This window comes from Scatophagus argus, chromosome 14 (assembly GCF_020382885.2).
Source record: "Scatophagus argus isolate fScaArg1 chromosome 14, fScaArg1.pri, whole genome shotgun sequence".
In the NCBI taxonomy this organism is placed as follows: domain Eukaryota; kingdom Metazoa; phylum Chordata; class Actinopteri; family Scatophagidae; genus Scatophagus; species Scatophagus argus.
The window spans coordinates 3,520,723-3,547,324 of record NC_058506.1 but is presented as its reverse complement, the minus strand read 5'-3'; the positions used below and the strand labels follow the sequence as shown (position 1 = coordinate 3,547,324).

General features: G+C 40.4%; 1 protein-coding gene across 3 annotated transcripts; it reads left to right on the top strand.

Moving 5' to 3' along the window:
* Window positions 1-1,433: 1,433 nt before the first annotated feature.
* Window positions 1,434-25,270, top strand: gdpd5a (glycerophosphodiester phosphodiesterase domain containing 5a). Of its 3 annotated transcripts, none has more exons than XM_046411255.1 (16): window positions 1,434-1,788; window positions 6,538-6,712; window positions 14,756-14,859; window positions 15,102-15,195; window positions 15,284-15,343; window positions 15,443-15,541; window positions 16,159-16,252; window positions 16,663-16,808; window positions 17,597-17,679; window positions 18,038-18,188; window positions 18,605-18,835; window positions 19,324-19,469; window positions 20,193-20,340; window positions 20,719-20,801; window positions 22,337-22,449; window positions 23,928-25,270. In XM_046411255.1, the coding sequence occupies exons 2-16, from the start codon at window positions 6,596-6,598 to the stop codon at window positions 24,017-24,019; spliced, it is 1,761 nt and encodes a 586-aa protein (XP_046267211.1). In that variant the 5' UTR covers window positions 1,434-1,788; window positions 6,538-6,595; the 3' UTR covers window positions 24,020-25,270. The 3 variants fall into 3 exon arrangements, with proteins under 3 accessions (XP_046267211.1, XP_046267209.1, XP_046267212.1); XM_046411253.1 differs by having other exon boundaries at window positions 1,434-1,793; window positions 23,928-25,269; XM_046411256.1 differs by having other exon boundaries at window positions 1,435-1,793; window positions 18,605-18,826; window positions 23,928-25,269.
* Window positions 25,271-26,602: the final 1,332 nt, after the last annotated feature.

The window sequence follows — 26,602 nt, the reverse complement described above, 5'->3', positions numbered from 1 at the left end:
GTCCCACCCAAACCTCCTCACCTTCTCCATTGTAGCTCTGCTGGGTAAATTCCAGGAAACACTAATATTTTTTAAAGACATGGGACCTATGCCAAACGTCCCTGGCAACTTCAACCCTCTCCCACGGTGAAGTTTAATTAAATTTTTTCTTTCTTGTCCCCTCTCATTTCTCCTTCCTGACATCTCCACTTTCACTTAAAACCAGTGCCATACTTGGATTAACTTTCTCAGAACACATCTCCATTCCAGTGTAGGACACCATTTGTCCTCACTGTCTGTCACGTCCCTGCTCCCAGTGCATGTTGGCCTCTGGCAGGGCTGCCCTTTGTCACCGGTCCTGTTCATCATTTTCATGGACAGGGTTTCATCTCTGCTTTAGACAGCAGAGTCACTTTCGTTTGGTAGAGTCGCTGCTCCTCCACATCGAGAGGAGCCAGCTGAGGTGGCTCGGGCATCTGTTTCGGATGCCTCCTGGATGCCTGCCTGGGTAGGTGTTCCCAGGACACGATGGAGGGACTATGTCACTCGGCTGGCCTGGGAACGCCTTGGGGCCCACTCTGAAGAGCTGGAGCAAGTGTCCGGGAAGAGGGAAGTCTGGGCATCCCTGCTCAAGCTGGATGGATGGATGGATGTCTGTCATGTCTGTTATTGTCTTCAGACAGGACTCCTCCCCTCTGCATCAGACTGACATGACACTAACCATGGCATTACACCTGTCATAAACATAAAGAAGTCTTTATGAGTGCTTGATGACTATGTCAATAAGTGTAATTTGGTCAATTACATTATTTTTATTAGGGTTAGGATTAAGTGACTGACTTACACTTAATGATAGCAGTCATTAACAATCATATTTACTCATTCATGTTTATGACAGTTGTCATGTCAGTCTTATGCACATGTACCTTTTCTCCTTACGTTAGCCATCTGCTTCTGTGATTTTAATAAAGCTGAATTTATGGGACAAAATTAACACCTGCAGAACTGAGTTAAGCTGACTTTTAATACTGCAGTGATGTCAATAAGGGGGTCTTTAGATCTTCTTAGATCTTAGGACAGTTAGGCCGTCTCACATGTACATACTGTTTAATACATGTAGAGTAATCTCTTTGACCCTGTCTTGTCTCAAGAAAGTTCCTGAGATGAATGAAGCTGTGTTGACTTTACTGGACTGAATTCCTCACTTTGTTACAGAATATTATTACCGATTGAAAGTGGGTCATCATTTTGCAGGAATGGACTGTTGGACTGGATGATGGGAGCAAAAATCCCTTTGTTTTCAACCTTTGCTCCTCCTTGTCGGCCAACAGTGCAGTCTTGCCTCTCAGGTCCTTTTAACTCTGACAGTTATGGACACTATAAGAAGTCAACACTCCAGTTGGTTCACGGCCGGCTGTAAAAACCGCCTACATGGAACATCTTTTGCAGTGTGCTGCACGGCTCCACCCACACCGGGTCGGACGGATTACAGTTTTTAACTCTTCTGTGAACACTGAAGGTGTGTCCATTCAAGGAGAAGCTATCATACGATGAATTAAAACATTTTATTATTTGAAACCTTCGAACTGTGGTGTGAAAGCTGGTCATCGCAGTTGGGGTACAGAGCAGTCTGATGTGTGCCACTGGCGCGTCTCCTACGGCCGCTGACAGTAGACTAACTTTAAAGACTTAAATGAACCCGTCCTACTGCGAAGAGACAACATTATGTCAACATCCATGGACATAACTGAATAACCGAGAGCTTGTGAGGTTTTCTGCATTGTCCGGGATACACAGGCTGTCGTGGAGGTAAAGTAAGTGTTTGTGCGCACTTTATCGGATTATCTTTATATAATCGGAGTTACTGTCACTTGACACTGGGCTTGTTTTATGAGCAACTGGTGAAGCTGTGTTGAGAGTTTTTGTAAGTATGAATGAAATCATGTCATTTTTTCCAGTTACTTCTTCTATCATTCAGAAATGTCAGTGGCATTATGACCAATGTCAGCACAGCGCTGTGGCCGTGTGGCACCACCCTACCTTCTCCATAAGGGAACGTGAAATTCAGAGGATGGCGGACGGGGACGAAACGTGTTATTAGTTGTCATTTGTTTTTCTGCATGATTGTTAATTGATAATGAAGCTTCGGTGACAACTGCTGCAGAACTGCTGTGTAAGTTAGTGGCAGAGAGAGTCGATGTTTCAAAGTAACAGTACAAAGTTAGGAATCGGTTAATTGAACACTAAACCGAATTATTTTTAATTTGACTCGTCATTACGCATGCCACCTCTGGCTAACGGACACCATTCTTTTGACATCCTGAACTGATCATGTAGATAGAGGTTCTTTGGTTAAAACGAGTGTTAGTTTATCCTTTTATACTGCATATAATCCAAGTATCTCGATAATTTTTGACTGTTTACACTTTATAATCTAATGCAAGGCAACACAACAACTCTCCCATAAATTTGCAAAGATCATCGTGTCAGGCTTTTATTGACACTGTCATGGAAAGAAAGACATGTCAGTATAATGCGGTCCAGAGAACACCACCACCATCTACCAGAGTTGCACTACTGGATTGATTGCATAAGTGTACCTAATAAAGTTGCCCAGGAAGAGGTTGTAATAAAGGCTTTTAAGGATGATTTGCTGACCTGTCCTTTGAAAAAAGTCTTTGACAGCCATTTAGAAGAACAATGTGATTAAAGCTTGATTCATTTGCTTTACAAAGATGTAGATCTTTTTGTCCTTTTGTCCTCCTGAATCTGATTTGTAGAAGACATAATTACCAATTGTCTTATCTATCTGTACGCTGGTCTTCCTGCAGTGCCACTTACATTATCTGTAAGAATTACAGCACCTCTAATAAATCAGGGGTTGCCTCTGAACTGGCAGGTGATGCTCGGCTGATGATGTGCAGAGCAGGAGAACATGCTCTCACTTTTACAATCAGAAGCTCTCTGTCGTATAACCACCTGATGAATGCAGGTTGAAAAGACAGGAATACATCTACTGAAATAAACACAATTGCTTCAACGCCGGCTTTGTTTCCAGTGTGTTCCATCATGCTCTCTGTGTGGATAATGAGCACGTGGCACTAATGGAAATTCTATTTTTGGCTAAATCCACTGAAAGATTAAGGATACTATTAATGCATGCATATCTAAATTTCATGAAGGAATGAACGATGGAAGCCTGGAAAGAGGCGACAGTGACCGAGATAAAAGGCTAATAATAGAGCGATATGGCAGAGGCTCTTGGGCAGTTGGTTGGCTGAGACTTAGTGGATTATTGTATTGTTATTACTGTTGAATGAGCAGTTCTAACTCCACTGATAACATGGTGTCTGCAGCCTTGGAGGGGTAACAGTAACCAGGTTACCTCCAAAAGCTGGCAACAAAGTAAGGAGAGCAGAAAAGTCCTTTCAGGTAAATGGCAAGTTCATGAGAAGAAACTGGCCTGGAGCCAGCTGAATTAGAGGCCAACTGAAAGCCCGGAAGTGAGAGCTTCGTCATGGCTGAGTACAGGTGAAACTGGGTGAATAACAGTAATATGTGGAGAACTTTCTTCTTCACAAAGCTGGAAGGTCCTGCAACAATAACCGATTTAAAAGGTGTAATTCTTTGGTTTGTCCTGAAACAGGAGAGAGGCTGTTACTGTACTGCACACAGCATGTGACAGAAGCTCAAAGAAACAACAGCAAATACATTAAAAATTAATAAGACATTAGACCTGAGAGTCCAATCAACAGTACAGTTCATGCTGCTGTAAGTAGCATCAAAACAGCTAACATGCTGACTCATTACAGCCAACACACTGTAGCCAATTTCCATACTGAACTGCTTATAGTGCTTATGGATATTTTCATCAGGTAAATCAGGTCATCAGGTTCATCAAAACGCACATTCAGTAAGGCCAAAAGTTTTTGTTTGCAGTGTTCTCAGGCTTGTCTGTGTGTGGTCGCTCACAGTGATTTTACTGTAAATACAACTTGTGTTGAAGACATTCCTTCAAAGGCTCCTCAGTTTACACGTTTTCATCAGGAGATTCATGTTTTCTGTCAATCTAAGTCCTTGAATGCTTTGTAAGCCATTTTCCAATAACAGCTGCAGCGTGTCCGGCATGTTTTCATGATATTTTCTTTTGTCTTTGCTCTGTGCACAGCCTCACTCTATTAAAAACATCTATCATGGCATTAACCCTAATGTCAGACAGAAACACTTAGCTGTATCTCTTGAGAAAACATTTCTCCACATTAGGTACCGTGTTTACAGTCACTGGAAAAGAAAGGTGAATCAACAGACCCTTTATAATTGCTGCCTTTTAGTAAATGTGTACAGTATAGACATGATTTATACAGTCATTTTCAGTTCACTGCAAAGAAGTTTGAAATCATGCAGCAATAGTGAAGTGTCTCAACACTGACTGAGGCCCAAGTACACCTCATGAGGAGTACTGAGTCGATAGCACCATTGGAGAGAGCCACAGTGTGACAATAGGCCAAGCTAACTGGAAGAAGACCCCTGTGATTTCAGCTTCAGTTGGCCCTTGTTTGAGGATGGAGTCAGTATGTGAATGCTGAGAATCTGCCAACTCCTCTTCATCCAGGAGAAGGCTCCCTCGGGCCTGGGAGTTCCAACCAACAGCCAGTCGACCATCAAATGCTGCGGATCTACAAGGTGTATGCATAACAGTTTCACAGTTCACAGTGGATCCTAATGTTCACAGTGATCCCCTGAGAAAATCTGAATAGGATAAAATACTATACAGCATGCAGAATAATACTCAACAATATGGATTTTATTCTGTTTTAAAGTAATTTTTTAGCAATTTCTAAGAATTAAAAGGGATAGTTTAAATTAAAAAGTAGGTCTGCAGCACCAACATACCATTCCCAAAAAGACAATGAATTTTTTCAATCAATTTTTATTTTTAATCTTTGAATATATTGAAGTGACATGGAAACAGAGAATTAGCTCTACACAGACATATTTAGCTCAGTCCCCTTGTTGTGTTATAATTTCTCAGAAATAATCAAAATCAAATAATCAAAAACTTATTAAAATCAGATCCATCAATATGTGAACATACATCAGTGTGATAAGAACTACCTAAAATGTATTGTGTATGTAATGTATGTATTTCATGTGTACTTTTTAGTTTTTAGATTGATCCATGTCCCATCTGCTAACATGGAGAGGGAGGAGTTTATGACCTGCACTGCAGCCAACCACCAGAGGGCGATCAAGATGTTTTAGCTTCTCTGCAATCCAACAATGTATAAAAATGCCATGCTGGTGGCTCTGTGAGGCTGTATTTAGGTATAGCAGTACTTAGAGGTAACTGCTAACATCAGCTTGCTAACATGCTCACAGTGACAATGGTAACATGGTCATTTTTGGGTTAAAATCAAAACATTCACCGTCCTGTTTTTTTTTAGCATGTTAACATTTTAGCATTTGCTGCTAAACACAAACTACTGCTGAGTCTGATGGGAATGTCATTAGTTTTGTAGATATTTAGTCATCAGCTAGTACTGGGCAAAATCAAACTTTGACCCAAAGGTGGTGATGGTGAAAATGGAGAGAGGGTCTGTAAGGTTTAGGAACTCATAGGAACTTCAGTTATAACCAAAAGTGTCAACCTCATGATGGCACTCAAGGAAGAAAGTCTGACCTGCCAACATGTTAGTACAAATTTCATGAGGTATTTATAACTGGACCAAAGTTGTGGAATGACATTGCCATCCACAGAGCTTTGCTGTTAAAAGCAAACAATAATAAAGTCAACATTGTCTCAGGGACTGTCACTTACCGGGGCACCAAGGTGTTTTGTAAACATAAATGCAATAAAGGTCACAAGCTCAGACTTATTTCCAGGATGGGTCATTATTTTTGGATGTTTTATAAATTATAGGCACTGTAGATGAGCTAAGACTATACAATTCAATAATTTAAACTTCATGCAAAAATGATCTGAAACTGGTAAAAGCAAAAAAAAAAAAAAAAAAGATACAGGATGTCGTTTGGCTACCTATCTTTGGGACCCTGACTAGAAGAGACAAGCACAGCACTATCTCTTCCACAGAGCCATGAGAAACAACACCTTCTGTGCCAAGACATTTTTACCTGCCACCAAGGCAACAAGCCTTCTCTAAGGCAAAAGTGAGTTTCAGGTCAACATAACTGACTTCATCTGACTAGTTCTTTTATCATGATGTTCTTCTTATTGGAGCATAAAGTCATACATATCCTAACCTACCGATGCCCATTTGCTGCTTTCCACAGTTAGAGATTCTTGCAAAGCATATCTTATGTTATTATGTCTATCCCAGATATGACTCACTATTGAGTAGTGTGTTGACTTCCTCTCACTGGTGTTGTTTCTGCAAACAAGGCACAGGGCATGTAAACATGTTCACATTGTTTTGTGGCAATATACCTCAGCAACATGCCGTGACATGGCATGTTGATAAAAAGTGTAATTGTATGTACAAAGACTGAGCTAATTATTTAGCAGCTTGTTCTGTGGAGTAACATTTTGATCTTTTCCAGGGTTTCCAGTCCTGTGTGGGATGTTAACAGACTGGTGGCGCGTTGAGGCTGAAGGAGCATGGTGAAACACCAACCCTTACAGGTCTATGAAAAGCAGGTCTTTGTGTCCTTCGTCACTGGGATCTATGGTTGCCGCTGGAAACGCTACCAGCGTTCCCAAGAAGACAGCTCCAGGGTAAGACAATACCCCCAAAATAAAAGCCATACATTACTTGTTTGGTATATTAATAAAATATACCAGTAACTTTCTATTGCTGTAGAATCTTGTTGTATTACTGCAGTACCATTATTACTGTTAGTAGATGCATCTTGGCAAGTTTTGCAGACATATGATCAAATCATCCATGTACTGCTTACGCATTACACAGAAAAAAAGTAATGACAATACTGCTCTGATTACTCAACTGCAAAAGTAATGCCTTACATTACTCTTACATTACTTTATTTAAGGCCAGCTCGGCCAAAGGCACCTTTTAACAACTGCACATCCTCCACACCCACACATCATGTTGGTTGTATTTAATGTGCAGAAATAGAAAACAAGACATTGAGGTTTAGCTAGCAGATAGCCCTACAGTTTATAGGGATTTACTGACCATCAACAGCCGGGCTGAGTGTCTGCACACAGCAGGTTGAAATGTCAACCTCAGTTGTGGCTCACACACAAAGTAGCCACTCCCTAAACCATAGCTCTATATTATCATCTATTGTAGTGACAGACTAGCGCAGTGCAGATTTAAAATGGCCTTTTCAGAACAGTCTGCTTGGCATCTGCTATTACTGTTTGCAGATTTCTCAAGAACTGCTCATCCAAATTATTTCACACTGGCTGAGTAGGGTTAACGAAACTCAAATTAGCTGACAGCTCATCAGGTACATGCACTGTTGAAAGAGAGGGTTAACTTGAACACTGTATTTAAAATGGTTTGGGTTATAAGGCTGCAACTAACATTTAAAAAAAAAAAAAAGTTAATCGAATGATTATTTTCTGTGATTGATCAATTAATCCAAAAAATAATTTAGAAATAAGTACTTGATTAATAGACTTATAACAATTAATTTACCTCAAACAGCCTAAATATAAAAACCTATTTTCTATTTCATTATTTTATTCAGTCATGTGATCATTCCAATGTCACTGCTGTGTTATGATATTATGAATAATAATAGACTTTATTTGTCAGATGTCTAATCGTTAAAATACTGGACCTCAGATTCAACAGGATTGCTGTGAGACAGATCAATTTATCACTGGCGAAGCAAACCTTGACAAATAGTCATTACATGGGTTTGTTTCATCAGTGGAGTTGACACCAGTGGAGTCAACCCCGACTACCTGAAAGAATGGGAGCTATAAGTCTACTTCCTGCCCAATGTTGTCTGGAACACATCTTTACTTTACTTTAGTCCTAAAGTAAATTAGCCATAACACGAAATAACGGGAAGTAAACAGAGAAAGCTGAACCTGAGTGTCATTTTTCAACTGCTTATCACACATAGTAACTGAAGTAGGGACGAAGAATAAAGAACCACGGTAATTAGGTTAATCACAGACCTCAGCCATAGGAGTGCATCTGCCAAATGCTCATGCTGTTTGAGCTCCTCCTTTGGGAAGTTGCAGCAGAAATGTATACCACCGCAGGAAGAAAATGTAGGTTGTAGTCTCACCGGTTGTAAAGACAAGAACAACACAGGTTTGATATGCGAAGAGAGATGTGTGTTGAGTCCATCTCCTGTGTGTGTTTGCCAAAATGATGGCATGAAAAAGCTTTAAGAGCAGAAGAAGTCTTAACAGGTATTCTTAAACATTTAACATTAACATTTTTGTAAAGAAATCAGATGGAGTGGAGAGAGTGTGGTCGTGTGTCTGACTGTACTTGTTGTGCAGTGGAGCAAAACAGGCTGATAATGAGACAGCTGAGGCTGCACTGAAACCTGATCACACCTCAGGAATAAATGAACTGGTTTTCTTTCCAATTGGTGGTTCTGAAGACCAAACAAATAGGTCAGGCTTTGTGAAAGTCAACACAAACTATGCGAGATAACCTGAAGTGCAGCACACAATCATTCATTCTGATTCTGGCATTACAGGCTCATTTTGTGCCCTGTCTTGTTTTATGGATTTTTTTTGTGCATTTTTTAATTAAATGGTCAGTACATAGTCTTCAAATAAACCACAGATGTTGCAGTCAACATCAGGGCTCATTATTGACTAATTGAAGTAATAGTCTTTTCCATAGAATGTCAGAAAATTGTGAAAAAATTCTCATCACAATTTCCCAGAGACCATAATGTTGTCTTCAGATTGTTTTCTGTCCAACCAGCAGTTCTTTTGTCCAACCAGCAGTTTTTTTGTCCAACCAGCAGTTACATACACATACTGAATTTGACTTCTGCATTTATCCCATCCTTAGTTGAACACACACATGCAACACCCGGCAAATTACATGCAGTGAAACACACACAGGAGCAGTGGGCAGCATCAAGCGCCCGGGGAGCATATTGGGGGATTAAGTGCCTTGCTCAAGGGCACATCAGCTGGCTAATGGAGGGGGGGGAGCATTTTTTCGCATTAATCACTCCACCACACCCAAATTTTTCCTGCCCGTCCGGTGGGGAAATCGAACCGCCAACCCTCCGATCACAAGCCGCTTCTCCAACCTCTAGGCCACGGCTGCCCCCCTTATCAAAATAGTGGCAACTCATTTTCTTTTGAGTGACTTATCCATTAATCAACTAATCATTGCAGCTCACTTTAACATATGTATGTGTGTTTTAACTTAAAACATCCGAGATTCACTTTAGAAATTATTTAGGAATTACCTTCATTACTATGACCTTATACCTTTAAAAAAGGTTGTTTCCAAAAGTAATACATTCAAAGTTCATCCTACTTTTCATTTATTTATTTATTCATTTTTTTCCCCCACCTGAATTCCTAAGTCACTTCTAGACCAGACCATAGTAACTGGGAAAAATTATGCTTACAATAAAGCAAGCAACAGAAGCAGTGCAGTGTCTGGTTTTGTAAAGCAGAGCCAGACGCCCAGCTGTGTTGGATACCCACAGGGCAGCCACAGCTACTGCGGCTGGATGTCTTCTTTATCACAAAGGGCCAGTGGCTCTGCCATAAATTAGTCCATTTACTGAATGTGTGAGCCTGGCACTGATGACCAAAAGGAAACACAAGCACACAGCTGCCTCTTTTCCTTCTCTGTCCTCATTTACACAGCTTCATGTGGTCGCACACACACAGTGCTCACGTAAGCAGAGAATTTGGCATTCAAGCACTGAATTGGAGTGTGTTTACACTGCAACATAGTGATGTGTGACTGATTGTATTATTAATGACAGTCCTTTATGAGTAAACACAGATTACACCCTCAGCCTTGCTTTGGGTTTCAGGCTTACTGAATTTCCCTCAGGTTCAATAACCTACCTACCTACCTACCTACCTACCTACCTACCTACCTACCAACCAACCAACCAACCAACCAACCTACCTACCTACCTAGGCTCAATGTTCTTGTAGACATCATGAGGACTCTGAACCTCTGATGCTCTCAGTTAGTCAATATGAGTAGTGGAATCTTTGCATCTTGGGACTGACAGTAACATTACAGAGTTAATCCAAGAAAATGGAGAGTGTGCTGTCTGTACTGTATGCATGCATGGTCATCTATACAATTATACAATGTTTTATACAATTGATGACATGTATCACATTTAATGTAAAGAGATCACTCCAAGTGAGAAACTCCTCATAGAATCATCAACAAAGTCTGCAGTTCCTCCCAACCTTACTGAGTGTTTTAGCTCCTTTTAGCTCGTTGCTTTGATTTTACAGCCTGTACATTTACTGTCTCTGGTTCTCTATCACTGCTCTTGTCAGCTTGGTTTCAAGACAGCACAGGTGGATTATTTCCAGAGAAAGGCTCTGATAAACCATGACCTGCCCAGCACAAAGTGATAGACACATAAAGTTAATGATTCATTGTTGTGTCACTGGGTCTGTTAACATGTTTTCCAAATCAAATTTATAATGTGATAATATCACATCAATATCGACTTGTGCAGAACCTAAGTGGCCAAAAATAAATGAAGGAATGCTCATGTTTTCCTTTTCTTTCTGTTGTATCACACATTCTATTAACTAGCAAACCAATAATATGTACTACTAGTACTTCTAAGATAAGATAAGATAAGTTGAGATAATCTTTTATTTGTCCCACAGTAGGAAGATTTGCATTGTCACAGTAGGACAGCAACAGCAAATAAAAATACAGATCAATAAAAACAAATACAAATAAAAATATACAAATGAAAATAATGAAAAATAAAAGACACTGATGATATTTACAGTGTCTCAAGAACTTTTACATTATTACAGTAAAAAAATAAAATCACACTATTGCACTAGGAGATGGGGGATTATTGCCCAGTGATTTACTGAGATTCACTTTGTTGTGGAGTGCATGGGGTCTGCTGAGAGCAGTGCTGGTTGTACAGTCTCACAGCAGCAGAGAGGAAGGACCTGCAGTGACGCTCCTTCACACACTTGGGGTCGAGGGAGCTCCCTGTGATGGAGCTGGCCTTTGGTCCAGTCTCTTCCTGTCTGCAGTAGAAATGCTGCTGCCCCATCAGACCACCACTTAGAACAGGGCTGATGCCACCATGGAGTCAAAGGACCTGAGTCTCCTCAGCAGGTACAGTCTGCTGTGGCCCTTCCTGTATCAGCATCCATGTTAATCTGACACTGGTCTTGTCTAAAGACCTTTCTGTTCAGTATTTATCAGCAGAGAAGAGGAGGACACAGATGACACAGATCAGGATTTATGAATGCTGTTAGAAATTGGGTACCAGCAGTTTCACTTGGAAAGATCGAGAGGGCTTTGAAGGGCACATAGCACTCATAAGAAAGTGCCAGATATCACACAGCTTCCTTGAAAATGACTTGTACTGCACAGTGAGAGTGGCCTGCTAAAGGTTGGGAAATGTGGTATGGTGATAATGCTCACATTTTGCATAAATGGATGAAATGTATTTAGGAGAAACCCTCATTTATCTTCTCTCATGAAGTTGTTCTTCAAGCTCAGATATACTATTTGTATATAACCTTTGACTATGGCATGTTTTTCTTGTATAATAGCTAAGATAAGCTTTCCTTATCTCTCATTTAGTGGAAAATTCAGTATTGCAAACTTTATTGTTATTTTGATACAGAATTGCACAGTGACAGATGTTGCCCATCTGGATTCAGAGGTGGCCCCTACTGGAAGAGGCAGAATATTCATCCGAACTGAAGGAGTTTTTACTGAGCAACAGGCTTCTTCTCATCACCTCATCTTTTTCTTTCTCCAAGGAGATTTTCTCAGCTAGGGATTACTTGACCTGTTAGTCACAACCTTTCTCTGACCCTGCTGGTCACTCCCGGTCTGAAACAACAATCCCAATCTACCAAACAACCAGTCTCTGGACAATACCCACGTATAGCAGGGGGATATTTAAAAATTTAACTTACAAAATACATTTACTTAATTATATCTGGTATTTTTCTAAACTGATGACTTTTTCGGAAATACCGTGAACATCAGTTAATTTTACAGTGGCATTCTGTTGTTTCTCTCCAGTGCAAGACCACACAGTAGAAAGCAGTATTAAGACAGCATTAAAAATTTGGGAAGTGGTCTGACTTAGTTATGAAACTCCATGGACACTATTTCAACTGTTGTTTGACACTCAAGATAAATTGATAACGTGGCTTTGGCTCAGTTCCCTTATTGCCTTGTACCATCACCTGACCTCCAGGTAGCTGCTAAACCAATTAAAATTAGCTTCTGTTACTTGTCATATCCCCACTTCTGCTGTCATGTTGTTACTGGCTGCATCAGATTGGTAGATATTCCTTGAAGCATATTCATGTGCTCTCGATTCCTGACTGAAAGTGAACCCCATCACAAGTCATTCTGTGTACACTCAGCTGCTTCATCAGTTCAGCCATTTGCTCCTCACCTGCACACACATCAAATGGCCTCTTACATAAGTCGCTAGAAATGGTGAGAGGAGGCCCAGTGTGGTGCAAAGCTGATCAGTGTTCAACAGGATCTGTTGACTAGCCTATCATACCCTACACCTCCCCTCACATGGCACCAGCCCCTAATCTTGTTAACTACTGAAGGGAAGAGTCCTTGAGTGTTACACAAGCTCTCCTCTATACCTTTGTCCCACTTGTGAAGCAAGACAATTTGTACAGGAAGAACCTGGTAATGCGAAAACATTTTTGAATTAACACATATGCTCTTCTACACACTTGATATTGGCTATGTCTTTATAGTGGCATGCAGGAATCAGGGAAAGTCAGGAAAGGATAAAGGACTGATCAGATAGAGAGAAAGGCTAGGGTAGGCATGGAATTAGGGGAAATGTGGCAGGCAGGAGTTAGCTTGGAGGCTGGTGGTTGGTGGTTTTTCAGGAAGGCAGGTCATGACCCTGGGACACAAGAGATTCAGGTGAGAAAACACAGTAAAGTAAACTAGGCCTGAAAGCATTAGTACAATCATTATTACCACTGAGGTTGAAACAACAATCTGAATGAAAAGACAGAATGAAGAGCTGCAGTCGATAAGCTACAGGGAGGTTAGATGATGGGAGGCAGGTGTGCAGGATGAGCATAGTCAGGTCCCAGGAGAATAAGGAACACGCCTATGAGGGAACATTAGGTACACTAGGGAATCTGAGTGCTTGTAGTGGAAATCCCAGACCAGGGACAAATCCAAGATGTTATGTCAAGAAAAAAAGAAAGTACTCGTAGGCAATGTAGGCAGGGGATCATCAGCTAGGGGGGTGTTGTATCTGGAACAGAAGGAGTAACTTGAGGCTGATAACAGTCTGGTTAATGACAAGTGTCAATCTCATATGGACTGACTTCAGATGGTTTATTTGAATTAATGGGACATCCCAACTTGCTGACCTGGTTGGTAGTTGGGAACTGGAGTCCAGTGGCAGGCTCCAGTGCATCAACAGAAGAGTTTGAAATCCAATGGTGACATACCTGTGACTATGCCAGAGTGGGAGTTGTGTGCGTACTCAGTTCACATCAAGTTAGTGTCCTAGATGACTCATTCCTTCTGACCATTTGTGGGTGATCAGAAGACAAGCTCACCACTGCTCTGGGCTCTTGTCATGGCTTTCCAAACTTGGGATGTGAACTGAGAGCTATGGTTGCACACAATGGTTGTGGGAATCCCATGGAGACAGAGTTTAGTTAGGGCCACATTTGTGCAATCTTAGAAAATGTCTCCACGGTGGTGAGTATGGTAGTATTATCTTCAGAAGTTGGGACACTGTCTCATGAGACACATGGTACAACTGATGCACAGATGACAGGAAAACCAGGAGGTATGCAACCACCGAAGATCCTGGGATGGGACAGAGTCCATTACATAGATCTGGGTGAGTCTGCTGGGCTTTCCTGACTAGGGATTTGATTTCTGAAGGCACCAGGGCTAATACACAGGAAGCAGGAAGGCTGGTATCTTGGTGGAACGTGCCCCCTCGGAGGGTATCTTGTGTGAGGAGGAGACTTTATTATGAGCAGAACTTTGTTTACTTTATGTTTAGTGTGTTGTGATTTTGTCAGCCATGCTAAAAGTAACTTTATAGCCGTCTAAAAATGGTAAAATTGTAAGCAATAATGGAGTAGCAGAAATAACCTGTAAACATCTCATATCCAGCAGTATGTGGAACAGCGTCATCATCGATTAAGAGAATTGTTTCTGAATATAAGTCCAATATAATAATCCTGCTTTAGCTCTGGATTAAGTCTTCACCAACCCCTGAGGGAAATACATCTTGCTCTTTAACAGCAAAATGCGCCACTACCTTGACAGTTCACCAGTTAATCACTAAATTTGTTGTTTGGTGCTGGAAAAGTGGGGTACAGTGGAACTTCATAGCCTGCTTACTGAAAACAGATGCCTACTGCTGTGATGAAACTGAGTCAGGCAGTAAAGTTGTGGGCTGTAAAATCAAATAAATGGTTTTAAGAGATACTAAACTGACAATGAAGTAGGTTTTTGAACATCCTCTTTTGTATTACATTTTGTCATTTGATCTGTTATTGACGTAACATTACAGAGTATAGCAACTTAAACTCTCTGTATTCTTATATATTGTTACGAAACAGTCCCAGTGTAAAATCTGTTGTTTTTCTTTACAGTGGGAGTGCACATGGTTCACCATCTTGTGCATTTCTTTTCTTCTGCTTCTCTTTTGGGCCTACTTCTGGTTGGTGGCCCAAAATGATTTCAACGAGTTCAACTGGTGAGTCACATACTGTATCTCATAACATGACCCAGGAAATGTTGTTTGTGGGCAAAAATGGGCCAAGTTCCAAATGAGGTTGTGAACAGCAGGATGCTGACCTCACAGCAGCAGGGTTTTTGGTGTTACCATGCTGCAGTTGAAGCAAAGTTCTCCTTCTTTTTTTTTTTTTTTTTTTTTACAAAAAACGATACTTTGTACCATCAGCACAATCAGATAAACCTTTCCTGTTCACGCTCCAGGTCCGTATACAACCGCTCTGGAGAATGGAGGGATGAGACAATCCCCATCCTCGCATCCACCACCGTGGGATTCAGCTACATTACATTCTTAATGGTAACAGTCGTTGTTCAAAGCACTGAATGTCTGCAAAGTTGCTTGTTTCTCAGTTATGATAACTCAATAAATTTTGTTTCTTTTTCAGATGTTAGCACTTTTCCATATATCCTTAGGCCAGCAGCTGAACCTCTACTGGGTTCACAAGGTCCTGTGATTCTCATCTTAATTTTTCTGCCATGGATTTGATGTACTCACATTTTTGAAATAAAATCTGAGCTCATCATTGTCCCCTTTGTCTCTTCAGATTGGAGTGCTGGCTACTCTGCTCACCACTATCTCAGGTGTTGTTTCTGTTGATGACATATGGGGAGATGAGTGGGACATCCTGCTTGTATCACTGCAGGTTAGAATCAATCAGAATCAGAATCTTCATGTTGTGACTAAAAGTACAAATTACAGCAGAGAATAGTGACATTTAAAGGGAGGTATAACAAAATGCTAATTTACTGAACTAATTTACTGAACGTGAAGGCACTTCCCATTAAGGGGCATCAGCTAATTAAGGAATTTAAAGAAGGATTCTTATTTTATCAGAAATTTATTGTTATCATTATTCAAACACTAAAAAGTTCCATAGTTGAGTTCAAAAAGTTAGAAATGCTTATCTAACAGACAGATTTAACAGCGCTTTTTAATTACTGCCCAAACTGACATCTTTCACATACAAATTGCAGACAAAACAACATTTTTGATATTAAAATCATTGTGTGTTATTATCATTGTGTAATGGCAATGATAAGGATTTATGGTTGACAACACAGTATCAAAAAGATCTTATATACTCCATTATTCCTGTAACACACTTAGAAAGAGCTCTGATGATCACACCATGGACCTATGTTATATTTCTGACGTATTAATTCATCCTCTGTGTGTTCTCAAGGTTGTACTCTGCCTTACTCTCGCTCATAAGTAACCACAGATTAACACCAGTGTTGTGTATTCATGTTTTGTTACCAGTCCACAGCACCTTTCTTGCACATTGGAGCCCTGGCAACAGTCACCGCTATCAGCTGGTTGGTAGCTGGCTATGTGATTCGCAGAGAGAGATCCAGTAAGTGTTGACTTGTACAAGTAAAGACCCCTGTCACCACCCAGGCAGAGTTCTGCTTTTGATTTCTTTTTCTTGTACAGAGTGATGAGCAGTAAACACTATCATTTGTAGGTTAAGCTAAGCTATATTTTTCCATCTGTTCCCACGACAACATGCTATTATGCAAGATTTGACTAAATGCATGTTGATATATTTCATATGTTGTGTGGTATAGTAAAGCTGTTTAACTACATGTGTGCCTCTGTAAAGTTGATTTCTCTTTGAGGAAGTGTTACACTCCAGTGCTCTAAACTAATTCAGCTGATCAACGTAAACAAAGCTATGTTTAGCTTTGTTTACCTTTCTCATAATGAGTAGAACTGATGAAGTAAAGATGAATAAAGTGACTCTTAAAGCCTCCTCCCTCTTAGATTTCCAGGTGATAGTGCTGCTGATCTTCATCATCATCCTCCTGGTCGTCTACTTGGCACCTCTGACATTCACCTGCCCCTGCATCATGGACCGCCACAGCCTCAAACCTCGACCTGGCATCGTTGGCCGTCGGGGAGCTCCTATGGTGAGTTGGTGCTTTGGCAGACCTCACTGTCTGATCCAGTTAATTGTTCAAACGGATGATGCTTGGCTTTGTGGGAAGAACTTGCCACTGCCAAGGGCTGTCGGGTGTCCTTTTCCTTCTGCTACTCTGGTCCAAAGTGTCAAAAAAAAAAAAAGTTCTATTTGTTGTATTGTTGTTGTATTTGTTCTATACTGTTCTATTTCTATGTCCATAGTGTGTGTGTGCCGTGTGGTGTATAGTTACAGTACTGTTATCAAGCTCAGTAAACATGAGAGTCAACAACACCCTGAACTGTCATTTCACAGCTGGCCAAGCAAATACTGTTCCACATGACGAGCTAACTGTACATAAGCAAATGTACAGGGATGTTTTCATGGCCTCTAAAGGCACTCGCACACACTCATGCATACAGTATACACACATATCACAAAAGCCACCTGCCACTCATCTCACTGCAAAGAACATCAGCTGTTATTTATTTATTTTAAATAAATACCAGAACAAATGTGTTTGGATAAATGAATTTATTTTGTGTTGTTTTTATGAAAACGTCTCTCAGCACATCTGAATCGCAATCTGAGTTATTCAGATTGTACTGTGTACCATGAAGTCAGTAATTAGAGTAATTTCACTTATTTCACTTGGTAAAGCTGCACTATGCACTGCACTGGGTACCTGGTTTGGCTCTTTATGATCATATGTTTCTCTGTTTAAATGTTCTCTTGGTGTGTGTTTCCTGTGCGCAGTGACTGACAGTAGTCCTCCTGTCTGTCTCCTGTCTGCTCTAGCTGGCTCCAGAGAACACCATGGTGTCCTTTAACAGAGCTCTGCAGCATGGCGCCAGCTCCCTGGAGGCAGATGTATCGATCAGGTCATTAATCGCACATTCATAACATTTTAATCCCAGGTGATTTATTTTTAATGAACTTGCTGTGCGTGTGAGTTCCACACATAGATCCCATAGTTGAGATATTGGTTGTTTTTTAGAAACATTTACATTTAACAAGAGGGACGCAGCATAATAATGTTTGATTTCTTTAAAGCACCTGATGTCCTGTTTTTAAAAGACAAGAAATGTTGATGTCATGTAATTATCAGAGCATTCCATCTCTGCTTTTTGGTGTTACTTACTGAGCTGCTGTTTTTATTTTACATCACTATTTTCCTTTTTACCACAGAATAAATCTTAAGTGAAATATGACTCTTGCGGACCATCTTGTCTCTTTCAGTGTGGACGGGGTTCCCTTCCTGATGCGAGACCGCACCTTGAGACGAACCACAGACGTTAGTAAGATCTTTCCAGCCAGGCAGTACGATGACGCCTCTTTCTTTAACTGGACAGAGATTCGCTCTCTAAACGCAGGCCAGTGGTTTTTAGAGGTACTGAAACCAATTTTTTTTTTGCATGTGTTATTTGGTATTGGAAAATGAATTATCAACAGGACTTTTTTTAATAGCAGTGAAATTTTATTTGGAATCTCATATTAGTTAAATGGAGTGAAACCTACAGTTGTAACAGTAATATATGTTAAAAAAAAATGTGCTATCATGCTTAAGAAATTAGTTAGTTTGGAGATAAGTGTGCAGATATTTTAGAATAGTGATGCAAAGACAAAAAGGAAAGAAAAATTCCAAATAAAAATATCCAAAATACAAGCAGTGCACAAATTAACTGCACGTACTTCATAAAGTGATTGAGTGTGCAAATTATTTTTCATTGTTATATCCATTCTGCACAAGAACATAGTGTGTGTTTCATTAGTGTATGTTACATCAGTCAGTGTCTCTGCTTCCAGAGTGACCCCTACTGGACAGTAGAGACCCTGACAGCGAGGGACCGGAGCAGAATAGGCAATCAGACGGTTTGCAGTCTGGTGGAGATGCTGCGTCTGGCGGCCAGAGCCAACAGTTCTGCGCTGCTCAACATCCGTAGACCTCCACCAGAGCACCCGCGCTACCGGAGCTGGTTCATGGACACGCTGTGGGCTGTGCAGAAAGCAGGGATTTCCCAGAAGAGGGTGAGGACTGTAGGTCCCTCCATAATATTCCTTTGATTGCTTAAAGGTGCTGCTTGTAGTACTGTAACCCCAGTCAACAATCACTGTGATTGGCAGCTGGTATTGTACGTTAGACTGATTTTTTCATAGTGTGTTTCTGTGAAGAATACTTTGGGAAATTTGCAGGATTGCTTTTTTTCATAAAACAGTTAGAGTGTACTATTCTTCCAGCTGCAAACTGCTGTAAATCATCACAAAAATCAGACATCTAAAGGCTCTCCAACCTGATACAGTCTGAGAAGGATAAATAGCACCAATAAGAATGGGTTATAGAATGTAGTCTTATGTTTGACTAAAATCCCCAGCTATCACTGTTTATTTACCCTCATATGTATATTAGTATTTCAAATCCTGCAAGTAACACCATTTTACCATACAAGTATAATTACTCTGGATATGAAGCATATGCTGCATTCTGTCTGATCAGGGTCTTTCCATGTCATATGTGTTTGTGCCAGGTGACGTGGACCCCCGACACGGACAGGGGGAGGGTGCGAGGGCTTCAGCAGACTGCAAATGAGAAGCTGTCAGTGGAAGAGATAAGGCAAAGGGGAATAACAAGCCTGACCCTCCACTACAGCAAGGCCAGCCACAAAGATATACAGTAAGAACAGTTACCATGAAGGAGATAAGAGGGAGCTTCGTTTCCTGCTTCAAGTACTGAAATCGAAAACATGAAGTGAAAAACAATTCTGGTTTAAATTTGACTCCATTCCAATGAGAACTATGTGCATGCTTACATTTAGATACATTTCAAGCAAATTTAAGTAGAACTCCTCTGTCGTATTTCTGGACCCGTGCAAGTAATGTGTTTCTTTGGCTGAAGCCCTTTGACTTGGTCTGTATTGGGCTGTGAACTGTTTCAACTCCATACTCCTCCAAACCATATGAGATTTGATACTGAAGGGGAACTCTGCAGGGTTTTGATGAAGAAGAATGTGTGGAATAAAATGCACAATATCAGTGATTCTGCTGCATTAAATTGTACAACAAAGAACTCTTCATAAAAAAAAGAAAAAACAAAACATTTGGTGTTAATATTCAGATTTGTGTATCTTAAGAATTTGCCACTTAAAATTTATACTCCAGTTTCATATCCTGTTTATTTCAGTCTAATGAAAAGGGCATAAACATGCATATAGAAACTGAAAAATTACCAAAACTGTTCTTGAAAACTTTCATCACTACTAGTAAGAAGCTTTATGATACACAAAGCATTTGAAGTGACAATATTTTCTGTGCTGTGACAAGAGAGTAAAAGGAGCTCAGGAATGAAAGGGAGAGGGCCTTCATTTCTGGGGCTGACATGTATCTTTCCTTTCCCCAGGGAGTATCTGGCCAATAATGTGAGTGTGACTGTCTACCCAGTGAATGAGCCCTGGCTCTACTCCATTCTGTGGTGTAGCGGGGTGCCTTCTGTGTCCTCTGATGCCCCCCAAGTCCTCCGAAAGGTGCCTTACCCCATCTGGCTCATGGTAAACAGCCCTCTTCTCTCTCTGTCTCTGATCTGACACCACACACACACACACACACACACAGACAAGGTCACACAGCGAGACGAGAGGACAGCAGGAGAGAGGACAGAGACTGACGAGGACCCAGCAAGACTCAAGGGCAAGGCCGCAGAGAAATATGAGGGAGCTCAGCAGCAGACTTAAGCTCAGCATGGCGTTACAGAACAACAGGACCCTGGGAAAGATTGTGGGACAAGTTGAGACAAGGGCACAGATCTGAACTAAAAAGCAGCTGTCGAGCAGGCTTTTGCTTTAGTCAGGACTTTGTGTTGGCTTAATGGTGACCTCCTCTGGCGTTCACTGGAAACCACATCGCTCTCTCTCTGTTTTGCTTCGCAGAGCCAGAACTCTTACAACTTCATCTGGATCGCTTCAGATCTGCTCTCCCTCGCCATAGTCATTGGGATTTTCTGCTTTCAGAAGTAAGTCTGGACTGTGATATAGTCACAGATATTTTAATTTTATTTTATTTTTTTTTTAATTTAAGTTACTTTATTAATCCCAAACTGGGAAATTACTTCTCTACATTTAACCCATCACTGATTGAGACACACACACATGCAACAAGCAGTGAAACACACAGGAGCAGTGGGTTGCACCAAGCATATTGGGGGTTAAGTGCCTTGCTCAAGGGCACATCAGCCAGCTAAGGAGGGTGGGAACATTATCATTTGACCACACTCAAATTTTTCCTGCCCGTCCAGTGGGGGAATCGAACCAGCAACCTTCCGATCACAAGCTGCTTCTCCAACCTCTAGGCCACGGCTGCCACGGGTCCAAAAGTACATCCTGTGGAGATACCAGGGATTGAACCCGGGGCCTCATACACGCAAAGCATGTGCTCTACCACTGAACTACATTGATTTGAAACACTCAAAACACAATTTACTTTATGTTATAATAGTTACAAAAAGGCTGGTGCACCTTGTGACGGAGGAGCCACAATCCAGAAAACGTTTAGTTCATGTGACCTTGTGATATCTAATAATACAGATAGTGCTGGTGTTATTTGTTCAGATTTTGAGATCCCTTAATCAATGGAAAGCAATGTCACTCTTTTTCACCTGAAAACCACACGATCAGCTGTTTTTATTCTCTCAGTTTATTTGGTAGAAATTAGTTCCAATAACAAATTCAAGATTTGGGTACATCCAAACCTGGGGTATTATTTTTTTTTATTACATTTGAGTGAACACATTCTCTAAAAATCTTTAGGTTTTATTTCATTTTTATTTTTTTTTTCACCTTTGAGTGAGACTTGAGACGTTTCTTGTTATGGCTCAGGAGACACAATTGCACATTTTATCTGCTTTAACGAACACAGTTAGGCTTAATGTCCTGTTCAGATACAGTGAATATAATTTTGGGTAGCACCTCATTCACAACTTCACAACGTTCAGTATGTGTTCAGTCACATATTATTTAAATGCATATCTGAATGTTTCAACATTTCACCACCAGCCTCTGAGCCTGAGCGGTCCCTTTACTGTTCTGTCTTTTGTCCTCTGAATGTTTCAATGTTTATCCTCCATGCTATAACCTGTTTTTGTCTTCTCTGTCCTCTCTTTCTCGCTTTCTCCTTTGACATTCTTATTTGTCCTGTGCTCTGTCTGATCTGCATGCAACCTTTCTCTGCTGCCCCTGGCATCTGTCAGCTATCATATGATCAGGTAACTGCTGCTACTGCCTTGGCCTTTGTTTCTGCCTCCTTGTCTGTCCTCTTTGTGCTTTTTCTGCCTGACACCCCAAGGCCAATTCCTCCCTTTCCTTCACAGTATTTGTTTATCTGTTGTTATCGGTGTAGGTTCCAATGTATGTATCATATGTATTATTTCATCTCTACTGTATCTTAAACACTCAACAACACTCTGGCATCATATTGTCTCATTTGATGACGCAGTTGGGATCGTTGCCTCCATGTACTTGTAATGGTTTGTATCTGTGTGTGCGGTAACAGGTGGAGGATGAGCGGGATGCAGAGCTATAACCCAGAACAGATCATGCTGAGCGCTGTGGCGCGTCGGTCCAGTCGAGACGTCAACATCATGAAGGAGAAGCTCATATTCTCAGGTGCAGGTTTGACTACATTCACACTTCACACTGAATTGTTCAGGTTGTAACTAGGCAGAGAGAACATGTAGAATATTCAGGGGGAATTCTAAATTCGCAAATCCACTCTTGTGACCGAAACATATTTACACATTAAGACAAATATGACAAATTTCACATTAGGTCTGATATTGAACTGGTGACACAAATCCCGTGTGCACACCCTGAAACTGTGCTGATTGCATAGATCTTCTGTGCCTCTCAGTTGAAGATGTGTGTGAGTCATCCCCATTTTACAATTTAGAGCTTCTTCACAGACACATCCACATTTGAAGTCCTGTAGTCCACCACAAGTTCATTGGTTTTGATGCTGCTGAGCTTCAGGTGATTGTTGTTGCACCATGTGATGAAGCTCCCTAACTTCAGTCCACTGTATTGCTCCACAAAAAAACAGCCTCTAAGGAAAGACACCATGTTTTTCACTTGAAATTATTCACGTGTCAATAAAGTGATAAGGAACTACATTTATTTACCTTTTTCTAAATTCCTTTAAAGTCGCCATTACATGTATTATATGAGACTTGGACAGGCTGGTGGAGGCATACAGCCATGGTAATTCTAGGTTATTTCTCTCCTCTTCTTCCTTCCTGCACATACCTGTACCCTGGTTATGCATACATGAATACATGACACACTTACATACATGCACAAGTAAGCACTTGACTACTTGCAAATGTTACAAGTGTGGGTGTTCGCACAGACTCAATAACTTTAACACCTGGATCCTGGAAGCCTGCATATAGAGTTTATGATTTAATGACAATGCCACATGGGGGTGCCAAAGATGGACGATTTAAAAGTGGGGTGCTTCTTTCATCACACTAAAAGTCTGTTCACACACATAGGTAGAACTGACGATGCTGAAGTGACCTTGCTCCAATAAAGTTAACAAGTTTTGCAACTGTCTTCATTACGTGATCAAGCTGCAATACAGATTTACACAGTGCTTCCTGGTGGATTATGCAGTGTAGGAAAATGACCTCCTGCTTAGGGTTGTCCTCTTTCACCCTCTCCTGGATTCTTTTGAGCAGCCCAACGTTTTTACCAGTCAGATTTGGCGATCCATCTGTGGTAACATTGGCAAGCGCACTCTCAATGACCCCCGACACTCTTTCATACAAGTCCTCACCAAGCGTTTTCCCCTTTAGGGATTCCATGGCAAAAAACTCTTCCGTTATCTTAAAATTGTCATTAATCCCTCCAATAAAAATTAAAAGCTGGGCGGTCCAACGGCCAGGATGTGGCCCGCGGGCCATAGTTTGCACACCCCTGGTTTAAATGAAGGATAAACGGTGCGCTTGTGGTCAGTGAACAAAAAGATCTAACGCTACAGTATATAAATGCCTTCGATGACTATTGATGTGATATGTCAGTATATGTTAATTTTGTTCACTAAAAATATTATAACATCATTAGTCATTTTTCTGCCATCTTTTCAGAAATTAACAATGGACTCAGCAGTACAGAGGAGCTTTCTCTGTTTCCTGAGAACGGTTATGCGAGATACTCTCACGGGGGCCTCAGCCGCTGAAAAAACCCCCACACTGCCACAGCTGGCAAATGGATGCTACTTTGATTTCAGAGCTTTACTCACTGAATGCTATTTTCTTGTCAGAAGAAAAAGGAGCACTGTTTTCTTTGTCAACTTCTCCCTCCAGATTTGGTGACAGCTTGGATAGCAAATCTTTCGTCAGTGAAAGTTTCTTCTTTTTGGCCAATGATTCATCAGTTTTTAGGATGACACATTAGGAACTTGTTTATGTACAAGTTATATGTAATATATGTATTTATATGATAGTTTGTCATTTTCATTATACTGCAAGCTTGCCAGTCTTTACCACATTCCTCAAATGCAGTTCTCCATTTAGTTGCTAAACGTCAGTATGGAGCAGTAAAATCTTGCAAAGCACATTGCTGATATGTGTCTATGTTGTCATCAAATGTCTCAAAAACATGATAAATCAGATGCTGTTTACAGCTGAACCAAGTGGATCTGGAATTTGTGTTTGTCTATGAATGAAAACATTTGTTTGAGTCATAATTTTAAAACTGCTTCATCTCACATTTTAATGTAGAACAGGAAAAACAGTCTTGGTTATGCGTGTGGTGACTGGGCCAAAAATCCATCTGACTACAATCAGAAAAGAAAAAATCTCTGATCAGTCTGTTTGCTTGAGTGACCTTCTCAGAAGTTAAGCTAATTAAAGTTGTAATGTTGTATTTTTCCACGTTATTCACTTCGCTGTTGTTTTATAACTGAGGAAATGGACTGTGTGGTGTTCTGTATTATAAACTGATGTAAATATGAGTTGTTTTACAGGTTTTTATTTTTTCCAATGGTGTGGACATATGAAATGTATATTTTTATGTTTGCATTAATTATCATTATGACTCATATGCTATAAGTGATAATGGCAGATTAGGGCATACATGAAAACAGTTTCATGGGGGTTTTGAGGACTTACTGTAGTGAAAGATCTAACCTTTTTTTCTGCCTCTTTTCTGTCATGCCATGATTTACCATGTAGTCATATTAGCTATTGCAACTTTCACATGACTGCCTTTTTGTTTAATAGAATGCTAGAATGCTGTAGAATACATATCTTTTTGTCTTTTAGTTAAATAAAAGGTGTGCACATTTCTAGTTAAAACACTTATTATACTAGCCACGGATATGTTAACTTCAATAAAAGTCATGTTTTCCCTTTAAAAACGTGTAGGTTGTCTTTTGTGGAATATATGTAACAGGTAAATCTAAAAATACTCAAAGTAAATGCTCAAAATGAAAATCAAATAAAAACGTCATTTGCAACAGATCAGAAAACTGAGCTACCAGTACAGCTGCAGGTTTATAAGCCTTAAATTGTATGAGGTGCCTTATTCCTATTTTTGCTGTTTTTCCTTTTATTGTTATGTCTAAACTGTTCTACATCCATTATACTGTGTTTTTTTTTATTTTTCAGCCTAATATATACAACACGTCAGTGGAGTCTCCCAGCCAAAGAACTTCACATGAGCATGTACTGTACAACAGGAGTGACAGTAAACATGTCAGAATGTTGAAAATCCATACATAGTGAAGACAGATGAATGTAAGCCATGTTAGCACGCTGTGAAATTCTTATACCTGCTTACAATTGATGCATTAATAAAGTCCTGCATACAGGACGTTAGGCTGTACAACACTTTATTGCTATGGGTACATTCATGTTAGCTCAGAAAATGTGTAGTAACAGCAGTTAATATTTTATATTAATCAGATTAATTAATCAAGTGAAATTAATAAACTTTAAAAAGTACATCATTACACTTTGAGTAGTATAAAAGTGATGACATCCGTGCTGCTGAAAAGGTTAAATGCTAAATCAATTAGTTGTTTGCCAAAAACACCATCAGCAGCAATTTTAATAATCTCTTGTTGAAGTCATTTTTTCTTTTTTTTTTTTTGCTATTTTTCTTTGTCCTAAACAAAAGTCATTTAAAACCCTTTGAGTTGTTGGTTTCATCAAAATGAACATGGGCTCCTGGAAAATATGGTCAACATTTTTCACTATTTTCTGATATTTTATAGAGCAAATGTCTAGAAAGTACGGCATCCCTGACGCAGAGAGCTGGACCCGGATGCAGAGTCTCAAAAAGGGAGGCAGACGGATGTGCAAAAACAAAATTCTTCTATTTTTTTAACAAAACAGCTCAAACTGACACACACTTACTGTGGCACCAGGATCAACAAAAAAACTACAAAAAGCTGTGGCAAAACATGGCGAGACAAGACAAGAAAATCCTGGCATGGACACATGAAGACAAAAAAACAATCCGACAAAGATGACAGGGAAGACGAGGACTAAACAGAGAAGACAACGAGAGACAGGTGAAACACATTAGGGGAGGAGAAAGCAATCTTGATAACCCAAAGTGGGCTGTGGTTAGCACTGTCGTCTCATAGCAAGAGGGTTCCAGGTTCGAATCCCGGTCTGGGCCCTTCTATGTGGAGTTTGCATGTTCTCCCTGTGCCTGCGTGGGTTTTCTCCAGGTACTCCGGCTTCCTCCCACAATCCCATAAACATGCACATTAGGTTGACTGGCTACTCTAAATTGCCCCTAGGTGTGAGTG

Excerpts from the sequence above, each read along its gene's own strand:
- gdpd5a (XM_046411255.1), top strand. The coding sequence starts at position 6,596 with ATGGTGAAACACCAACCCTTACAGGTCTATGAAAAGCAGGTCTTTGTG. Across the intron at positions 6,713-14,755 it reads CCCAAGAAGACAGCTCCAGG|TGGGAGTGCACATGGTTCAC; the intron begins GTAAGACAATAC and ends TTTTCTTTACAG. Across the intron at positions 15,344-15,442 it reads ACCTCTACTGGGTTCACAAG|ATTGGAGTGCTGGCTACTCT; the intron begins GTCCTGTGATTC and ends TTGTCTCTTCAG.